The following is a 16,464-nucleotide window of genomic DNA, read 5'->3' on the forward strand; positions in this document are numbered from 1 at the left end:
TTTCGTATAAATAGGAAATCCAGTAACTGAAGAAGTAAAGACGCCTGACTCAGGTATGTCTTTTTATTTGTTCTAAACACTAAACAATGACGTTTTTATGAATAACGTAATTAGCATAGATTTTAAAAATTTATGGTATATTTATTACAAATTTATTTCATATAAATAGGAAATCCAGTAACTGAAGAAGTAAAGACGCCTGACTCAGGTCTGTCTGTTTTTCTGTTCTAAGCATTAAACAATGATGCTTTTATGAATAACGCTGATGGATTTTGTAAAAGATGTAGAATAAATATTAAAACTTAATTTTTATATAAATACTAAATCAAACAGTTGAGGAAGTAAAGACACCTGACTTAAATACTGTTTCAACTTATTTTAAACATTATACAATGGGTTTTTTTATAAATAACCTATTTAAAATTAATTTTATAAAAGTTTTTTTTTTCACTTTGAGTTAAACTTTATATAAATAGTAAATCAAACAGTTGAGGAAGTAAAGACACCTGTCACTGGTATGGCTTATTATTTCTTTTAAACATTAAACAATGACGTCTTCATGACTAACCTATTTATGATAGATTTTATAAAAGATATAGAATAAATATTAAAACTTAATTTTTATATAAATAGTAAATCAAACAGTTGAGGAAGTAAAGACACCTGACTTAGGTATTGTTTCAACTTATTTAAAACATGATACAATGAATTTTTTATAAATAACATATTTATAATAAATTAAAAAAGATATATTTTTTGTTTACTACAAGTTTAACTTTATATAAATAGTAAATCACACAGTTGAGGAAGTAAAGACACCTGACTCAGGTACTGTTTCAACTTATTTAAAACATTATGCAATGATTTTTTTATAAATAACATATTTATAATAAATTTTAAAAAAGTTATTTTTTGTTTACTACAAGTTTAACTTTATATATATAGTAAATCAAACAGTTGAGGAAGTAAAGACACCTGTCACTGGTATTGCTTATTATTTCTTTAAACATTAAACAATGACCTCTTCATGACTAACCTATTTATGATAGATTTCATAGAAGATATAGAATAAATATTAAAACCTAATTTTTATACAAATAGTAAATCAAACAGTTGAGGAAGTAAAGACACCTGACTTAGGTATTGTTTCAACTTATTTAAAACATTATACAATGAGTTTTTTATAAATAACATATTTATAATAAATTAAAAAATATATATTTTTTGTTTACTACAAGTTTAACTTTATATAAATAGTAAATCAAACAGTTGAGGAAGTAAAGACACCTGACTCAGGTACTGTTTCAACTTATTTAAAACATTATGCAATGATTTTTTTATAAATAACATATTTATAATAAATTTTAAAAAAATTATTTTTTGTTTACTACAAGTTTAACTCTATATAAATAGTAAATCAAACAGTTGAGGAAGTAAAGACACCTGACTCAGGTACTGTTTCAACTTATTTAAAACATTATGCAATGATTTTTTTATAAATAACATATTTATAATAAATTTTAAAAAAAGTTATTTTTTGTTTACTACAAGTTTAACTTTATATAAATAGTAAATCAAACAGTTGAGGAAGTAAAGACACCTGTCACTAGTAAGGCTTATTATTTCTTTTAAACATTAAACAATGACCTCTTCATGACTAACCTATTTATGATAGATTTCATAGAAGATATAGAATAAATATTAAAACTTAATTTTTATACAAATAGTAAATCAAACAATTGAGGAAGTAAAGACACCTGACTTAGGTATTGTTTCAACTTATTTAAAACATTATACAATGAGTTTTTTATAAATAACATATTTATAATAAATTAAAAAATATATATTTTTTGTTTACTACAAGTTTAACTTTATATAAATAGTAAATCACACAGTTGAGGAAGTAAAGACACCTGACTCAGGTACTGTTTCAACTTATTTAAAACATTATGCAATGATTTTTTTATAAATAACATATTTATAATAAATTTTAAAAAAGTTATTTTTTGTTTACTACAAGTTTAACTTTATATAAATAGTAAATCAGACAGTTGAGGAAGTAAATACACCTGTCGCGGGTATGGCTTTTTATTTCTTTTAAGCATTAAACAATGACGTCTTAATGACTAACCTATTTATGATAGATTTTATAAAAGATATAGAATAAATATTAAAACTTAATTTTTATATAAATAGTAAATCAAACAGTTGAGGAAGTAAATAGACCTGACTCAGGTACTGTTTCAAATTATTTAAAACATTATATAATGAATTTTTTATAAATAGCATATTTATAATAAAATTTTTAAAAAATTATTTTTTATTGATTACAAGTTTAAATTTATATAAATAGTAAATCAGACAGTTGAGGAAGTAAAGACACCTGTCGCGGGTATGGCTTTTTATTTTTTTTAAATATTAAACAATGACGTCTTTATGACTAACCTATTTATGATAGATTTTATAAAAGGTATAGAATAAATATTAAAACTTAATTTTTATATAAATAGTAAATCAAACAGTTGAGGAAGTAAAGACACCTGACTCAGGTATTGTTTCAACTTATTTAAAACATTATACAATGATTTTTTTATAAATAACATATTTATAATAAATTTTTAAAAAATTATTTTTTATTTACTACAAGTTTAACTTAATATAAATGATTTTTTTCAAAGAAATCCCAAAAGTCACAGGCCATGAATGCATGAAAAATGATATAAATTTACAAAAATTTAATTAAACAATATTGTTTAAAAGTTTAGTTTTTCAAAATATTGCCCTATAATGTTGATGTCAGTTTGCCACCCTGCGCAGTATTCTTGTTTTGTGTTGAACACAGCCATTACCATTCTGGCAGCATTCGTCGCCCCGATGAAACCATCTCGAGCTTCCTGCCCCATGTCAGCCTTTGAAGCTTCGGTAACTTTTTTTACGCATCTTTCAACTGCCTGTGTATGGCATGGAGAACGAGTAAATTCAGTAATATGTGATTCTCCACTGCTAAAAAATGACTCCAACTCATTATTAGATAAAAATTTTGTAACAGGTGACTCGGTCACTGTGCCCGATTGCTAGTCAATTATCTCAATGTAATCTTCAGTATCCATCGTGAAAGTTGGTACCTGAAACATCCTGATTCCGTTTTCGAGTCGTTTTGGCTGCTTGTTTGCTCGAGCTTGTATTATTCGCCGCAGTCCAAGCCCTCGTACATGCCTCCTGTCGTCAGTTATCATACTTAGCAGCATATTCTCAGGGTGACCAAAGAACCCATTACGTTGAAGTACTGGATCAACAATGGCTTTGAGATTATCAGGTAAAATGTGTGCTTCATGAACTGACATTCACCAGTGTCGAGCACCATTCTTGCATGAAGGTTTTGTTTTAATCGTAAACCACATTGGTGCATAGACTTTCATTATGAATTCAGTCACTACTCTCAGATTATCAGCTGGATGTATTGTAGCAATATACAATTTAAGAACTCTATTACCCAGTGTGACCCAGCGAGACATAACAAGTTTTCCTGGTTCTCTATGAGACAGAGATAGTGGACAGAGACCACTGATAACAGCAACACAAATATCATTCAGATACTGTTGATTTGAGCTAAGATCAGCAATGCCCACACTCTGAAAATCACATTCGATTTTCAAAAACTGTATCGCGGGCAACTTCTCACAATTTGCCAATAATGTTCCAACTGGTCCAGAGAAACTTCGTGGTCTTGTGGTGGCTCCATCAAGATTTTCAAAGAGATGTCGTAAGGGCAGTTCGTTTGGAAACAGCATGTAAACAAACCATTGCATTTGGCGCTCAAGTTTCTCCTCGAGGAGGCGTATTGCACCATTAATCTTTCCAGTGTTTACAGCTGTACACTGGAAAGATTAATGGTGCATCACATCCAACTGCCATGAGGTTCTCTGTATTTACGTTATTCTCTTGATTAAATGCCGTTATAATTTTAATTATGCTCTTACTCGTGCCACTTTTTGGGGTCACATGGCCTAAATAACTTGGTCCTGGTTCTTGGACAAGAGAGGTATGTTGTTCCACTGTTACTCTCCGATGAAATTTTCCATGAAGATTTTCATTCATAATTGTTTCCTACCATCATAATCTTTCCTACCATCATTATCTTTCCATTCATTCATTATCTTTCCTACCATCAAAGTAAATGCCATAGACATCAAAACAAATATCATCACAAACAAAACACCGATACTTCTGGCATTCTCTCCTTATTTTGCTCCTGTCGATTACATTTAAACAATGGCTTGACGTTACTATGCCATAATCTTGTAAAACACCTGATGTGATTTTAGTAACAGCTCGGTTAGAGAGAGAATATTGATCTGAAGCTTTTGCTACATTTTTTAATTCATTCCGTTGCTGTGAACTTGGTCTGAGATGTTCATCATGGTTAAAAACTTCAAAAGTCAGTATCATTTTTGTTGGATTCGTTGTCAGACGATGAAGGGCTGCCGCAAAAACTATTGGCAGACTCTAGATCGGACATAGTGTTAGATGGTGATTTTTGGAGTCTGTGTGTTTCTTTGCGTGCCTGTTCTTCAGCCTACCTCATTCTTTTGTGGATCAATAATTTTGTATAATGACTGTCAACTGATCCAAGTATCATCCTTCTTGTAGTCCTCTGTTCTTCTAAAAACTGTTGCTCAGACAGTGGTACTTTTTTAGCTTTGTCGCAAGAACAAGATGAACCTCTAGCATGTTTACAAGCCGCAATGTCAAAAAGGCTATTTTCGGCATCTTCTCAAAAACTTGATATTCTCGATTCATATTGGGCATTTCTTTTAGATTTTGGATATCGAACCAGTTTCAAATCGTTTTCATGATGAGAATTTATAATTTGCACAACACGAGTCTTTGAAACAGTTGGAATACTTGCCCGATACCATATTTTTTTTGACTTTGTATGCCAGAATTTCTGATACCTCCGAGACGGTAGGTTCTTTTTGTGGACCCTTCTCGATTTTCAAGTCATGTCAAAATCACATATATTCCATAAACATATCCATTTGTGTTGGCAGCATGCTCAACTTCATTCGTTTTAAATTGCCAAAAATTAGACAAGCAGAAGGTTTTCTCGATGCAACGTCCATTGTTGATGTCATGTACTCACCTTCAGTACTCACCTTCAAGCAAAATAAAAAATTATGTGACCAAAAAAATATTTACCGAGCAATAGAAGTTATACTTGAATTTGTTGAATCATTTTTATATCTCAAATTATGGAGTTAATTTTACTAAACCTAATTGCATGCAAATAATTGAAAAAAATTAGCAAGCCTAGTAATAGTAATGTTATAGTAGGGTTTATCTAAACAGCAATATTTTACAAAGACATTTATTAAAACATACCGAATGAAAAAAGAAACGTATTCTGTTGTGTAGATGCAGAGTAAATATGACTTAATAATTTATATATGTTTTTCAGAAACTAAAATGATATAGATTTTGTTTAATTTAACTATTTGGATGTCATTAAACATGGAGTTTCTTTTAAAAAATCATAAATAATACATTATTAATTTAAATTTTCAAAATGCTACAACGACGAGAATGCAAATTCAAACATTCAACACTTCAATTTAAATATGTCACTTAATATATATTTTCAAAGGATTTCTGAGTTATGTCAATTGTAACGGTTTTCGAGCAATCGAGGCTTATCGCTTTGTATGAATTCTTTGAAAAATCACAACTTTATCAATCCTTTGAATATTTTAATGATTTTTATATTGTTAGACTTGGATTTAAATGTACTTTCCAATAGTATAATATACTCTATGATAAGACATTTGGGAAAAAATTATTTTGCAAAAAATACTGACTTTTTACAAAAACAATCAAAATTTTCCAAATTTAAATCGCCGGTAGAGGGCAGAAGACATCATCCAAATAAAAATTTTTTTTTTGCCAAGATACCTACCCAAGTGGCAACTTTCGGTAACTATTAGAATTCATTTAGAAAAAAAAAATTTTTTCACTCCACCCTATTTCTCATCATTAGAAGTAAATCCAAAAAGCTTAAACGCAAATTTTCCAACAAAATTTAAAGTGTTTTTTAATGGAACAACTAAATGATCTTTTAGGCGCTTTAACAACTGCATAACATTTCTGTTAATTCTTTCATCGACGCGCTTTTTTAAATTTGAATGTAATAAAAATGCTATTTCTGTATTCATAGCAAATAGTTTTGCAAGCATGAATTCAAGAAAAGTATCTGCTGTCGATAACGTTGCATCTTCTCTTTTAAGAAATTCCACTGCTAGTTTTGCTGGCTCTAAACCGGCATGTAATAAACTCTTCTGAAATATTTAATTACGAACTGATGACATTTTTATGATTTTCACTACTTTCTGTGCATTCATCAAAATTTCAGGGTAGTCAAAGTTAATCTCATTGTTTAATGATTCAAAACTAAAATTATCATTGTAAATTCCATGTTAATCCTCTTCTGAACCACTGTCCGTTTCCTTGGAAATTGGTACGTTTATGTCTTTAATTTTCTTGTATAATGTGTCGCATTCACCAAGATGAATTGCAAGATTAAAGCAAAACTGATCAACAATGTCCTACATTTCTTTCCATACAGACACCAAATGAATTCAAGTAATTCTTAATACTTTGTATTAAACTTTCAGCTGGACAGGAACCATAAACACTAGTGAGGCCAGTTTTACAGGTTTTCTTACATTCGCTTTTATGCAGGTTGACACCAATGCACCTTTTGTGCCTCAAAAATGTGTATTCATTATGCGTTAAGCTGAATTGATGTCCCATTTGAATTTTTTTGATAACTTTTTGTTTCATCACTTCCTTTTTATTAGAAAAATCTTGATGGATTAAATTCGTCACAGTTGTTGGACTTTTAGGAGGATGATTTCCTCCTTGGAAATTTCTTTAAGGCTCATTTTTTGTAAATATATTCGAATATAAAGTGTTCAAATATATTTGCGTGTTTTATAAAATATGGGATTATTTTTTTTGGAATACTTGAATAATTTTAAAAATGAAAAGACATGCAAAATTTCTAGCAAAATACAATCTAAGTAATAATAATAAAAAAAATTAATTACTTACAAATTTGATTTTTATACCTTTCTATAATAAATAAACATTCAAAAGATATTATATATATTAAACCGAAGGTTTTCATTTATATCGGTTTTGACAAAAAATCGCGATTTTTGGTTAACAGTTAAAACCAATTGGAAACCCAACTTACGCTCTTCTGTGGTGCTCTGTGATAACACCGTAAGTACCTCTGAGAACACTTTAATCACTACAAAAATAAAAAATTATAGGGGAAGTTCGTGCACCTAGAGCCGGATATTTTCAATGCCCAATCTCAAGGCTTCAGACTTGTCTAAATATGGAAAAACTGATATGATCACATTTCTATCTTAATAACTTTGTATTAGTATAAGTATATTGACACAAATTATAAAAGTCCGTCATAAGGAAAGATTTAAAAATTAGTGGCCCTAAGTACCATAGGCTTGTTTTAAATTGTATCTGAGGCCACTAACTATTGTATAAAGGGACACTATTTAAGAGTTTGGTTTAACTCCATAATAAATTGACAACAAAGATAGACACATAAATTTGATTTGAAAATTGATAAATTTGTTTAATCTTAGATTATCTTCAACAAATTTATTTAGTGTTACTTAATTGTTGCATATAAATGTTTAATCTTAGATTATCTTCAACAAATTTATTTAGTGTTACTTAATTGTTGCATATAAACAGATAACTATATTGACAAATAATTCTGAACAAAATTGACAAAATCTTCGCATAAAATGGCAGTCCTAAAACAACCGCGAGAAAATAAAAATTCTGCACTAATCAGAATTCAACAATATACCTCGTTTTTAAGCGAATTCTTTACGCACCAATGATGTATTATATAAACTAGATGTCTAACTTCGATCCAAAAAGCTTTTGCCCTTTTTACAAATGGTGGATTAAATTTGTAAACAAATATTGTTTTAAATTTTTTTTTTTTAAATGAAGTAAATATATTTTAAATATAAATACTATTTATGTAACTTTTAAATTTGACACATTAGCTTTAACCTTTTGCCCTTTTTACAAATGGCGGACTATACTTATAAACAAAATAAAGCAACTTCATTCTTCGTCCAATAAGATCCCGCAAGTTAGACGTCTAGCTTATATTGTTACGCACATAAAGCCCTAGGTGCAAGCAAACTATATGGGACTTGGTACAAGAAATGATAGCCTCGTGAAAAATGTTATCTATTAACGAACCCCGATTGAGAGGAAACTTTTTAAACACCGCATTTAGCACTTTAGTAACAAATCATATAATATACAAGAAGTTATAGAAAAGCATTTCCTCTAGAGTTGTAAAACAATCTTAGATACCACCGGCAAAAACTTACTTAAGACCATCAAAAAGCGTTTTCCGATTATAACTTGCTGTAGAAACGCTCTCTGAGAATCAAAGTAGGATTAAAAAATAAATATTTTTTATAAATAATCACCTCAGTGTGGAACATTACTTAGAACTTTATAGTTTTCAAATAAAGTGGGGTGGCCCGAGGTACAAGGAGACCCTAGGTGCATGAACTAAATCGACTTTTAGTCGACTTCAAAAATGTATTAGTCGATTTTAGTCGACTTTAGAAAGTATATTAGTCGATTTAGTTGACAGTCGAATTATTTAATAGTCGTAACCACACTCGTTATTTTATTTCACTAATTTTTAGCAAGGTATTGTCCATAAAGTACCTATGCCAAAAACTCAGCACTATTATAATATATAGAGTTATTGTTATTTAAAATTATTATTATTCCTTTAATACTATTATTATTATTATTATTATTATTATTATTATTATTATTATTATTATTATTATTATTATTATTATTATTATTATTATTATTATTATTATTATTATTATTATTATTATTATTATTATTATTATTATTATTATTATTATTATTATTATTATTATTATTATTATTATTATTATTATTAAAAAATATGTTAATAAACTTGAATATTTCAAAATTTAACTAAAATATGAATATTTTGATATTCTTTTTTAACAAGTTAAACAACTTATAACTGATGGCGATCGTTTAATTAAAGAAATTGAAAATTATATAAAAAAGCTCCGACTAATGTCTAAGAAAGTCAAGTTAGGACAAAAAAATCAGGTTAGAAAAACAATATTAATTAAGTTTGAATTAGTTTTAAAAAGACAAATTAGTTGAATGTAGTAAATTATTTACACGTAATAAATCTTTTTTTTTGTATTTGAAAAATAGAAACAAAGTTATTCGAAAACGACCAAAGTAAAGGAAGAATATACAATTGAAAGTGAAAAAAAAAATTCAATACAAATAAAGTTAAAAGGAAGAATGAGTAATGCGAGCCACAAGCATTAAAAAAACGATAAAAATCTCTTTAACAAAAATCTCTTTAACAAAAATTGGTGTTTGATTTTTTTTGATGCAATAAATAAAATATATTTGTACTTAAATTAATTGTGTTTTGCTTTTCATGTTTGTATGATGAAAATTTAGAAACTTTTCATCATTTTAATTGTAGGGTGGGTAAAACGTCCCCAAGCTATCTTAATGCACATAACGTATTTCATAGAGTAGAAATTATTGGTTTTAAACATTTTTGGCATCATAGAAGATAACTGTAATTTTTTTTCAGGTTCCTGGAAAAGTTCTAGGCTTGATCAAAACTATGCAATAAATACCTTAATTTTTTGACTTTACTGAGGTGTGAAAATTATTAGACTCGACTAGGTTTTTTTCAATAAAAATAGTTTTTATATTCTAAAAAGAATTTATTGAACAATTTAAAGTTACATTAACACTTTGTATGCATGTCTTTAGCCTTAAGTAACATTTCTATAAGCTTTGGCATGCTTTCTACAAGAACTGGAAATTTATTTTTTATTTCCTCATCATGGTGCCATATTTTGATAAGTTGTTCAATCAATTGAACTTTTGTGGTAATGCTGGTTTTCTTTAGCCTTTTCTTAACAACCGCCCATAAGTTCTCTATGGGGTTCAGATCTGGGCTGTTTCCTGGCCATGGCAATGTTTGTACATGGTTTTCTGTCAAAAGCTTTGTCACTGACTTGACTTTATGGCATGGTGCACTATCATGCATAAAAACACAGTCTCCATCAAGAAACCTGTCTCTCAATTGGGGCAGTCTTGTTTCCAAAACTTTTTTATACTGGTGCTGAATTATTGTGCCTTCAACAATATATAAACGCTCTGTGCCTTTGGCTGAGATGATACTCCACACCATAACTGTGGTTGGATGCTTCACAGTCTGAGCAACATAAGTCTCAGAAAACTCTTCGTTTGAAGATCTTCTCACATATTGACTGCTTTCATCACATATTGAAAACATGGATTCAGCAGAAAAGCAGACCTGTAATCAGATAATATAACAGACTGCAATAACACAGCTGATTATTGACCAGAATTGGCAGATGAGTAATGAAAAGATCTTGAAAATTGACGGTTAAGTGTGAAAGAAAAAGGAACATGGGTTGTTTGGTGTTAGGGTAGAAATTTTTATTTAAAGAAGCATGTGTAAGAAAAACTATTGAAATGTTTAAGTTACTCGCCTAACTCCAATCACTTCCAAAGCGAGATTTAACCTCATGGGTCCAGTTAACCCTTTTTTTAGCCATTGCCCTTGTCATTTTGGCTTTCTTTCTTGGCCAACGTGCTGGAAGACCTGCATTAATAAGCCTTCTCCTAATCGTAGAACTGCAAATATTAATACCATACTTCTCCAAGGACTTTTTTAAGTCTTCACTAGAGGCTCTTCTATTCACTTAATCCATATCGATAAGTTTGCGTTGGGTTCTCGGGATCACTTTGGACTTGCGTCCGCAATTTCCTTGTCGTGAAGAATTGTAATCTTGCCCATTTTTAATAGCCTGGCTGATACGGCTTACAGATTTCTGTGAAACTTGTAGTCTTGAAGCTATTTCTCGTTGTGAATACGTTTCTTCTTCAAGCAATGTTTTAGCAACAGCAACTTTTCTAGGTGAAAGATCTTTGGTTCTCCCCATAACCTCAAAATCTGTAGAAAAAAACAAAACAATTTGTTATCTAACTTTTTATACATTTTAAAATGGAAGTTATAGCAAATAAACATTAATATGTTAATGGGTAACCATAATGATTTAATTAAACTCACCTTCAGCTTTTATTTTGATGAATGTACATTGATGAATGTATTTACAGTAAAAATTCTCCTTACAACAGCTGATTGACGACCTTTATGTTTATAGCAGTTTTGACAACCCACCAAGCTTATGCGTGGTTACCAAGTTAATAAAGGCTAAAGGCATGCGTACAAAGTATTAATGTAACTTTAAATTGTTCAATAAATTATTTTTAGAATATAAAAACTATTTTTATTGAAAAAAACCTAGTTGAGTTGATTTTCCTCTGTATATGAGCATAAAAGTACTTCTAAAACAGGGTGAGAACGAACAACCAATTTGAGGTGAATTTGAACACTATATTATGTTTTTATTTCTTAGGTTTGCCTAGAATCTAGGCTTTAGATTAACATATTGTAAAGGGGGAAAATACTTTTAAAAATCAAACAGATAACAGGAAGTGTAGTTTGTGTAGAACCTATTATTTCAATTTGGTTCATGCGAAAAAATTTGCACGTTTAAAATTTAGTTTGTTTTTTTTCAACATATTTGTATACATCACAATATTTACAAAACTGATCTATAAAAAAACAGAATATCAACCATCACTATCCTTTAATTTCTCAAGCACGTGTTGAAGTAAATGTTTAAGCATCTCCTTCATACGCAACATGATTATTATGAGCTCGATATTAAAAACTTTAAATAAAAAAACGTTTACAATATCCAAAACGTTTTCTTTTTCCGAAAAAAACGACATTGAAAAAATATTTCTCCATGGGGTGATATCGTCAACAGTTCTATATAGTAAACTTTGATTCTAACTCTGTTTAAGGTTCTTTGCTTTATAAACAACCATAAGCGGAAAAAACTCTCTGACAGCGCTGCCAGAAAGCATTACACTTGTTAACTGCTTCAAATGTTTCTTTTTTTTCTTCGCGGTGTTTATATGGTCACGGTGAACAATATTAGGACACTGGATTGTCTGTTATATTAGTTCATTATTATAGTTGTTTTCTAGAGGCACGTTGGAGGTTCGGAGGATGGGTTGTTAGTATTTCAACTCTTGGAAAAAATTATTAAAATAACTGTTAAAAGGGTTTCTTTGTCGGAATCCTTTTTTGTAAAACGATGCCTCTTCATGAAAGATCGAACTCAATCTACTCTTGCCATATTATTTTAAAACTTTGTTCCGAAACCTTTAAACATTTTGTGAAATTGTAGAATGTTTGCCAGTATATTAATATATACTGGCAAATATATAAAAACAAAGAACATGAGATTTTAAAACCCTACTTGAAAATTAAAAAAAAGTAGTGATAAAATCCTATTGCTTAATTTTTAATCCGTCAATTGAAAAGTAGTTTTTTGTATAGTTACATACAAGCATTGACATTACAAGCGAGCAAAATGTATTGAAGTTGAAAGGGTTAACCAAACAAAGGTGAACTATGGCATCAAGAAAAAACATAAATGATGGTTTGTTTTGAACTATGGCATCAAAAAAACATAAATGATTGGTTGTGGCACTTTTTATTTTGCAATGATTAAAGAAAAAAAAAACTAGTTTTAAAAAAGCAAGTTAAACAGGTGTTAGACGAACTAATAGATAAGGGAAATGAAGGCAAAAAAGGGAATAAACATATAAAATTTTAAGAAAACATAACTTAGTCATAAGTCAGTAGTCAAACTGAGCGTTATTTTTAAAAGCCAAAATGGTTATATAAGTTGGGTTATAGCCATAATGGATTTGTTAACATTAAAAGGTCATAATTTTTGTAGTAAAATGAACTTCATCTAAACAAGATTTTAAATTTGAAGCAGGGGCGGATTCAACATTTTTTGTTCTTTGAAATAACTAACTCCAGACATGAAGCTGACTCCAAACATTTATATGTTTATAATTCCGTCGAATAAAGATGCTTTGCAAAAAGTTGCGATGATTGAAGCCTGGGAGCAAAAAAGCCCTAAAATATTTGCTCACCCCTTTCTGTCCCAAAAGTGAGGACAACAAGTTGATAAAATATCTTTTTAATATTCTTAACTAGACATATATTCATCAATAAATTCTAAGTTTTATAGTTAAATCTCTCGACATTCAAAAGTTATAACCATAAAAAATTTGTAACCTCCTCAAATTGAGGGGGTTCATACTTTATATGGTCATAATTTTTGAACGCTAAAATACTTTAATATGAAATTTATCATTTATCGATGAAAATAAATCTAATTGAGAATAGTACAAAGAGTATTTTATAAAGATAAAACAATCGAGTTACGTTTTTAATAATCGTATATTTTTTGTTCGACTTTGAAAGCCGTCAGTTAGGCGAAGTTTCTTAAATTAAACGAAGTTGAAATCCGTTAAACTTCAAAAAAAAGTTAATTAAACGGTTATAAAAGTCGTAAAAAGTTGTAGCTTAAACTTCTAACTGACTTTAAAAACCTTTAAAAGTTGTTAAAACTTAATTAAAACAATATTAAAAGGATAATTACATCGAAATGTGTCAGAATCAAAAGATGTGAGATGAGACAGACGCTGCCAAGGAAGACAAAGTTGAAGAGGCAGAAGATGAATTGGAAACAGTTGGTACTAGTAACTTAGTTAAATAATGGATGTTACGATGCGATGTAGCAAAGTACGACTTCATGTCAAATTTATATGATTTTTTATTGATGTTAACAAAGGTATCCGAAGTTAATTCAATGTTAACAAACGTATACAACTTTTTTAGGTGACAGGAAAAGAAAAAGTGTTCTAAAAGTCAGAAATAATCTGTGCTATCCAACACAGAGCACCACTCAACTTCGTGGTGATATAGAGCTTATGATTTACCTTGCAACTGACAACCAGTCTTTCTCCATGTGTGACTCTATCCTGTTCCAAAGACTGCTTGCCCACTATGACTCGAGGTTTAAGGTTAAAAGTGGTGCCTGCATGGCTAGCTTCAAGCTACCTCTCCTCTATAGGAACCTACAGATGGCCATGAAGAGCATGTTTGACAAGGAGCTTCCTCATTGCGACTGAGTTACAATCAGAACTGACATCTGGACCTCAAGCAACAACAATCCATTCATCGCGGTGACTCTTCATTACATCACCAAGGAGTTTGTTCTACTAAAGGTAACTGTTGGAGTTGTTCTATTCCCAGGAAAGCATACTGGTCAAAACATTGCTACTCAATTGGACAACTTGGTTAAAAGTTTTGAGTTACTCAAAATGGTCAAGAAGCGGGTTGTTTTGTGTGATCAAGCTTCAAATATAAAAGCTGTACTGAGGAAGTCAGAGACTATTGCTGATCTTGAATATGGTTCAATCACGTGCATTGACCACGAGCTTAAGTGGCTCTGGAAAGGACTGTTAACAAACAGCCTAATATTAAAGCTGCTATCGATGCATGCAGGACAATCTCCAACTAAGTCCATCACTCTCCTCTTGCTGAAGGGGTGTTGAAAAAGAAGTGCCTCGAGATGAATAGTAATATTTTTAACTTTTTAAGTAGATACGAATACAAAGTTTTACAACTTAATGTCAAATTTTTACAAACATTTTTTAATTTTAAACAAAGTTTTCTAAGAGTTTACGATTTCATGCGAAGATTTTTGCAAATTTTTATTTTAGTTTTTGTTTCAGTACCCTACAGAAAGATCCTTGTGCTCCTGTGCTACCAGATGGAACTCTGTTCAGATAATGCTCCTAGACATCGACCATCTCCGAAGTGTGCTGTGTGCTCTCCGGGTTACCAAAAAGGAATGAACCACCCCATTCCTACGGATGAACAATTTGAGCTGGTTGCAACCATTCTGCCACTCCTGACCACATGTCAAATCATCTTTGAGTCAATGTCGAGTGATAAGAAAATTACAATGGATAGAGCACTGGCAGCTATTGTTTATCTTGTGGATAGGTGTGCTTCTCTGAGAGTCAAAGAAATTAGAAAGAACAGTGTCGCTGGAGTAGGTCATTTCATGGTTGAGCTCAAAGGATCCAAAATCGAGAAAAAACGGAGTCGAAAAAAATTCGAGAAAAAACTCCGTCGGAGTCGAGAAAAAATCGGAGTTTCGATGAAACTTTGTTATAAATTAAAAAATTAAATTATCTAGTTGATAGTTAAACATTGTTCTTATATTTATTTTTTTTTAATTTTATATATTTCGATTTATAATTAATAATAAATTTTTAAAAAATTTATGTTTTTATATTTCTTGGTACTTAAATATTTTTCTTATCACAATCCTTTAACGAACAAGTTATATCTAATAAATGGCTTTCTAACCGGTATCGGTTAAGAAGAAAGCGTGAGCTTTCAGTTAAATACCCTTCCGCGGTGCTCTGTAATAAAGACTTCTTGGGGTACCTATAGTAAAAACTACATAAAAATTCTAAAACAGTATTTTTTCTGAAGATCTTTTAAAAAAATATTTTAAAAAGATGAAAACATCTGTCATTTCATCAGAAAGCGAACTACGAAGCTTTGTGACAAATCTGGAAGACGAGGAGAAAACTTCCGAGGAAGTTGCTTGAATTCTGTGGATGGTTTCTTCAAATTTCAAAAATGCTTCTGATTTCACACCAGTTACTTCGTATTCTTTTAACTGATCGGTGAAGATCTTGATAATTTTTGGCTTTTTAGCTGTTGATTGATTTTTATATAAAACATCTTGTATTTCGACAAAAAAAGATGTCGATTGTGATGGTTCTTCTAGTTTGCTTTTAGCGCAATCATCTGATTTTGTTTGTTTTCTTTTGCTGCAAATAGTTAATCAAATAATTTTGCAGCATAAACTTGAATATCTTTTTTAAAAGCGTAAAAAAATGTGTGGTTTTTATTTTTAAAAAATCGGGATTGTGCAAATAACGACTCAATGATACCAACATGTTTTTACAATTTTAGTATCTGGAGATTAACGCCTCTGCAAAACTAGAACTGATGTTAGTTTCTACAACCTTCAATTTCTTTACTAACGTTTCCATAACGATGTCACACTCCAAAATTGTTGTATTTGGTTTTTCCAAGTGAACTGCAGCGTCAGCAATGACTTTCAATAAGTCAGACAGCAATTTTAAGAAATCCAAGTCAATTTCATTTAACATGTATTAGTTCTTCGAGCTTAGTTCTTCGAGTGTTTTTTTACAGCTTCTAAGCAATCCAAAAATCTTTTGATCGTCTAAAAAACACTGTTCCATCTAGTGCGGTTGTCGAGCAACAGTCCTTTGTCATGCGAAGATCCGTAAATTTTGTGTATTATTCTT

At 30.1% G+C, this 16,464-nt stretch overlaps 1 protein-coding gene across 1 annotated transcript; it reads left to right on the top strand.

The window, feature by feature from the left end:
* Positions 1 to 392: 392 nt before the first annotated feature.
* On the top strand, positions 393 to 9,545 carry LOC136078522 (saposin-like protein 11). Its single transcript, XM_065794298.1, has 16 exons — positions 393 to 396; positions 477 to 515; positions 634 to 672; positions 790 to 828; positions 1,102 to 1,140; positions 1,258 to 1,296; positions 1,414 to 1,452; positions 1,571 to 1,609; positions 1,728 to 1,766; positions 1,884 to 1,922; positions 2,040 to 2,078; positions 2,197 to 2,235; positions 2,354 to 2,392; positions 2,511 to 2,549; positions 9,113 to 9,219; positions 9,331 to 9,545. Exons 1-16 carry the CDS (start codon positions 393 to 395, stop codon positions 9,448 to 9,450), a joined length of 738 nt encoding a protein of 245 aa, XP_065650370.1. The 3' UTR covers positions 9,451 to 9,545.
* The last annotated feature ends 6,919 nt before the right edge of the window (positions 9,546 to 16,464 follow it).

The sequence above is a fragment of the Hydra vulgaris genome, chromosome 03, assembly GCF_038396675.1.
Source record: "Hydra vulgaris chromosome 03, alternate assembly HydraT2T_AEP".
In the NCBI taxonomy this organism is placed as follows: domain Eukaryota; kingdom Metazoa; phylum Cnidaria; class Hydrozoa; order Anthoathecata; family Hydridae; genus Hydra; species Hydra vulgaris.

Coding starts and splice junctions, on each gene's coding strand:
- LOC136078522 (XM_065794298.1), top strand. Junction 516..633: donor AGTAAAGACACCTGTCACTG/GTATGGCTTATT, acceptor TTATATAAATAG/TAAATCAAACAGTTGAGGAA. Junction 2,393..2,510: donor AGTAAAGACACCTGTCGCGG/GTATGGCTTTTT, acceptor TTATATAAATAG/TAAATCAAACAGTTGAGGAA.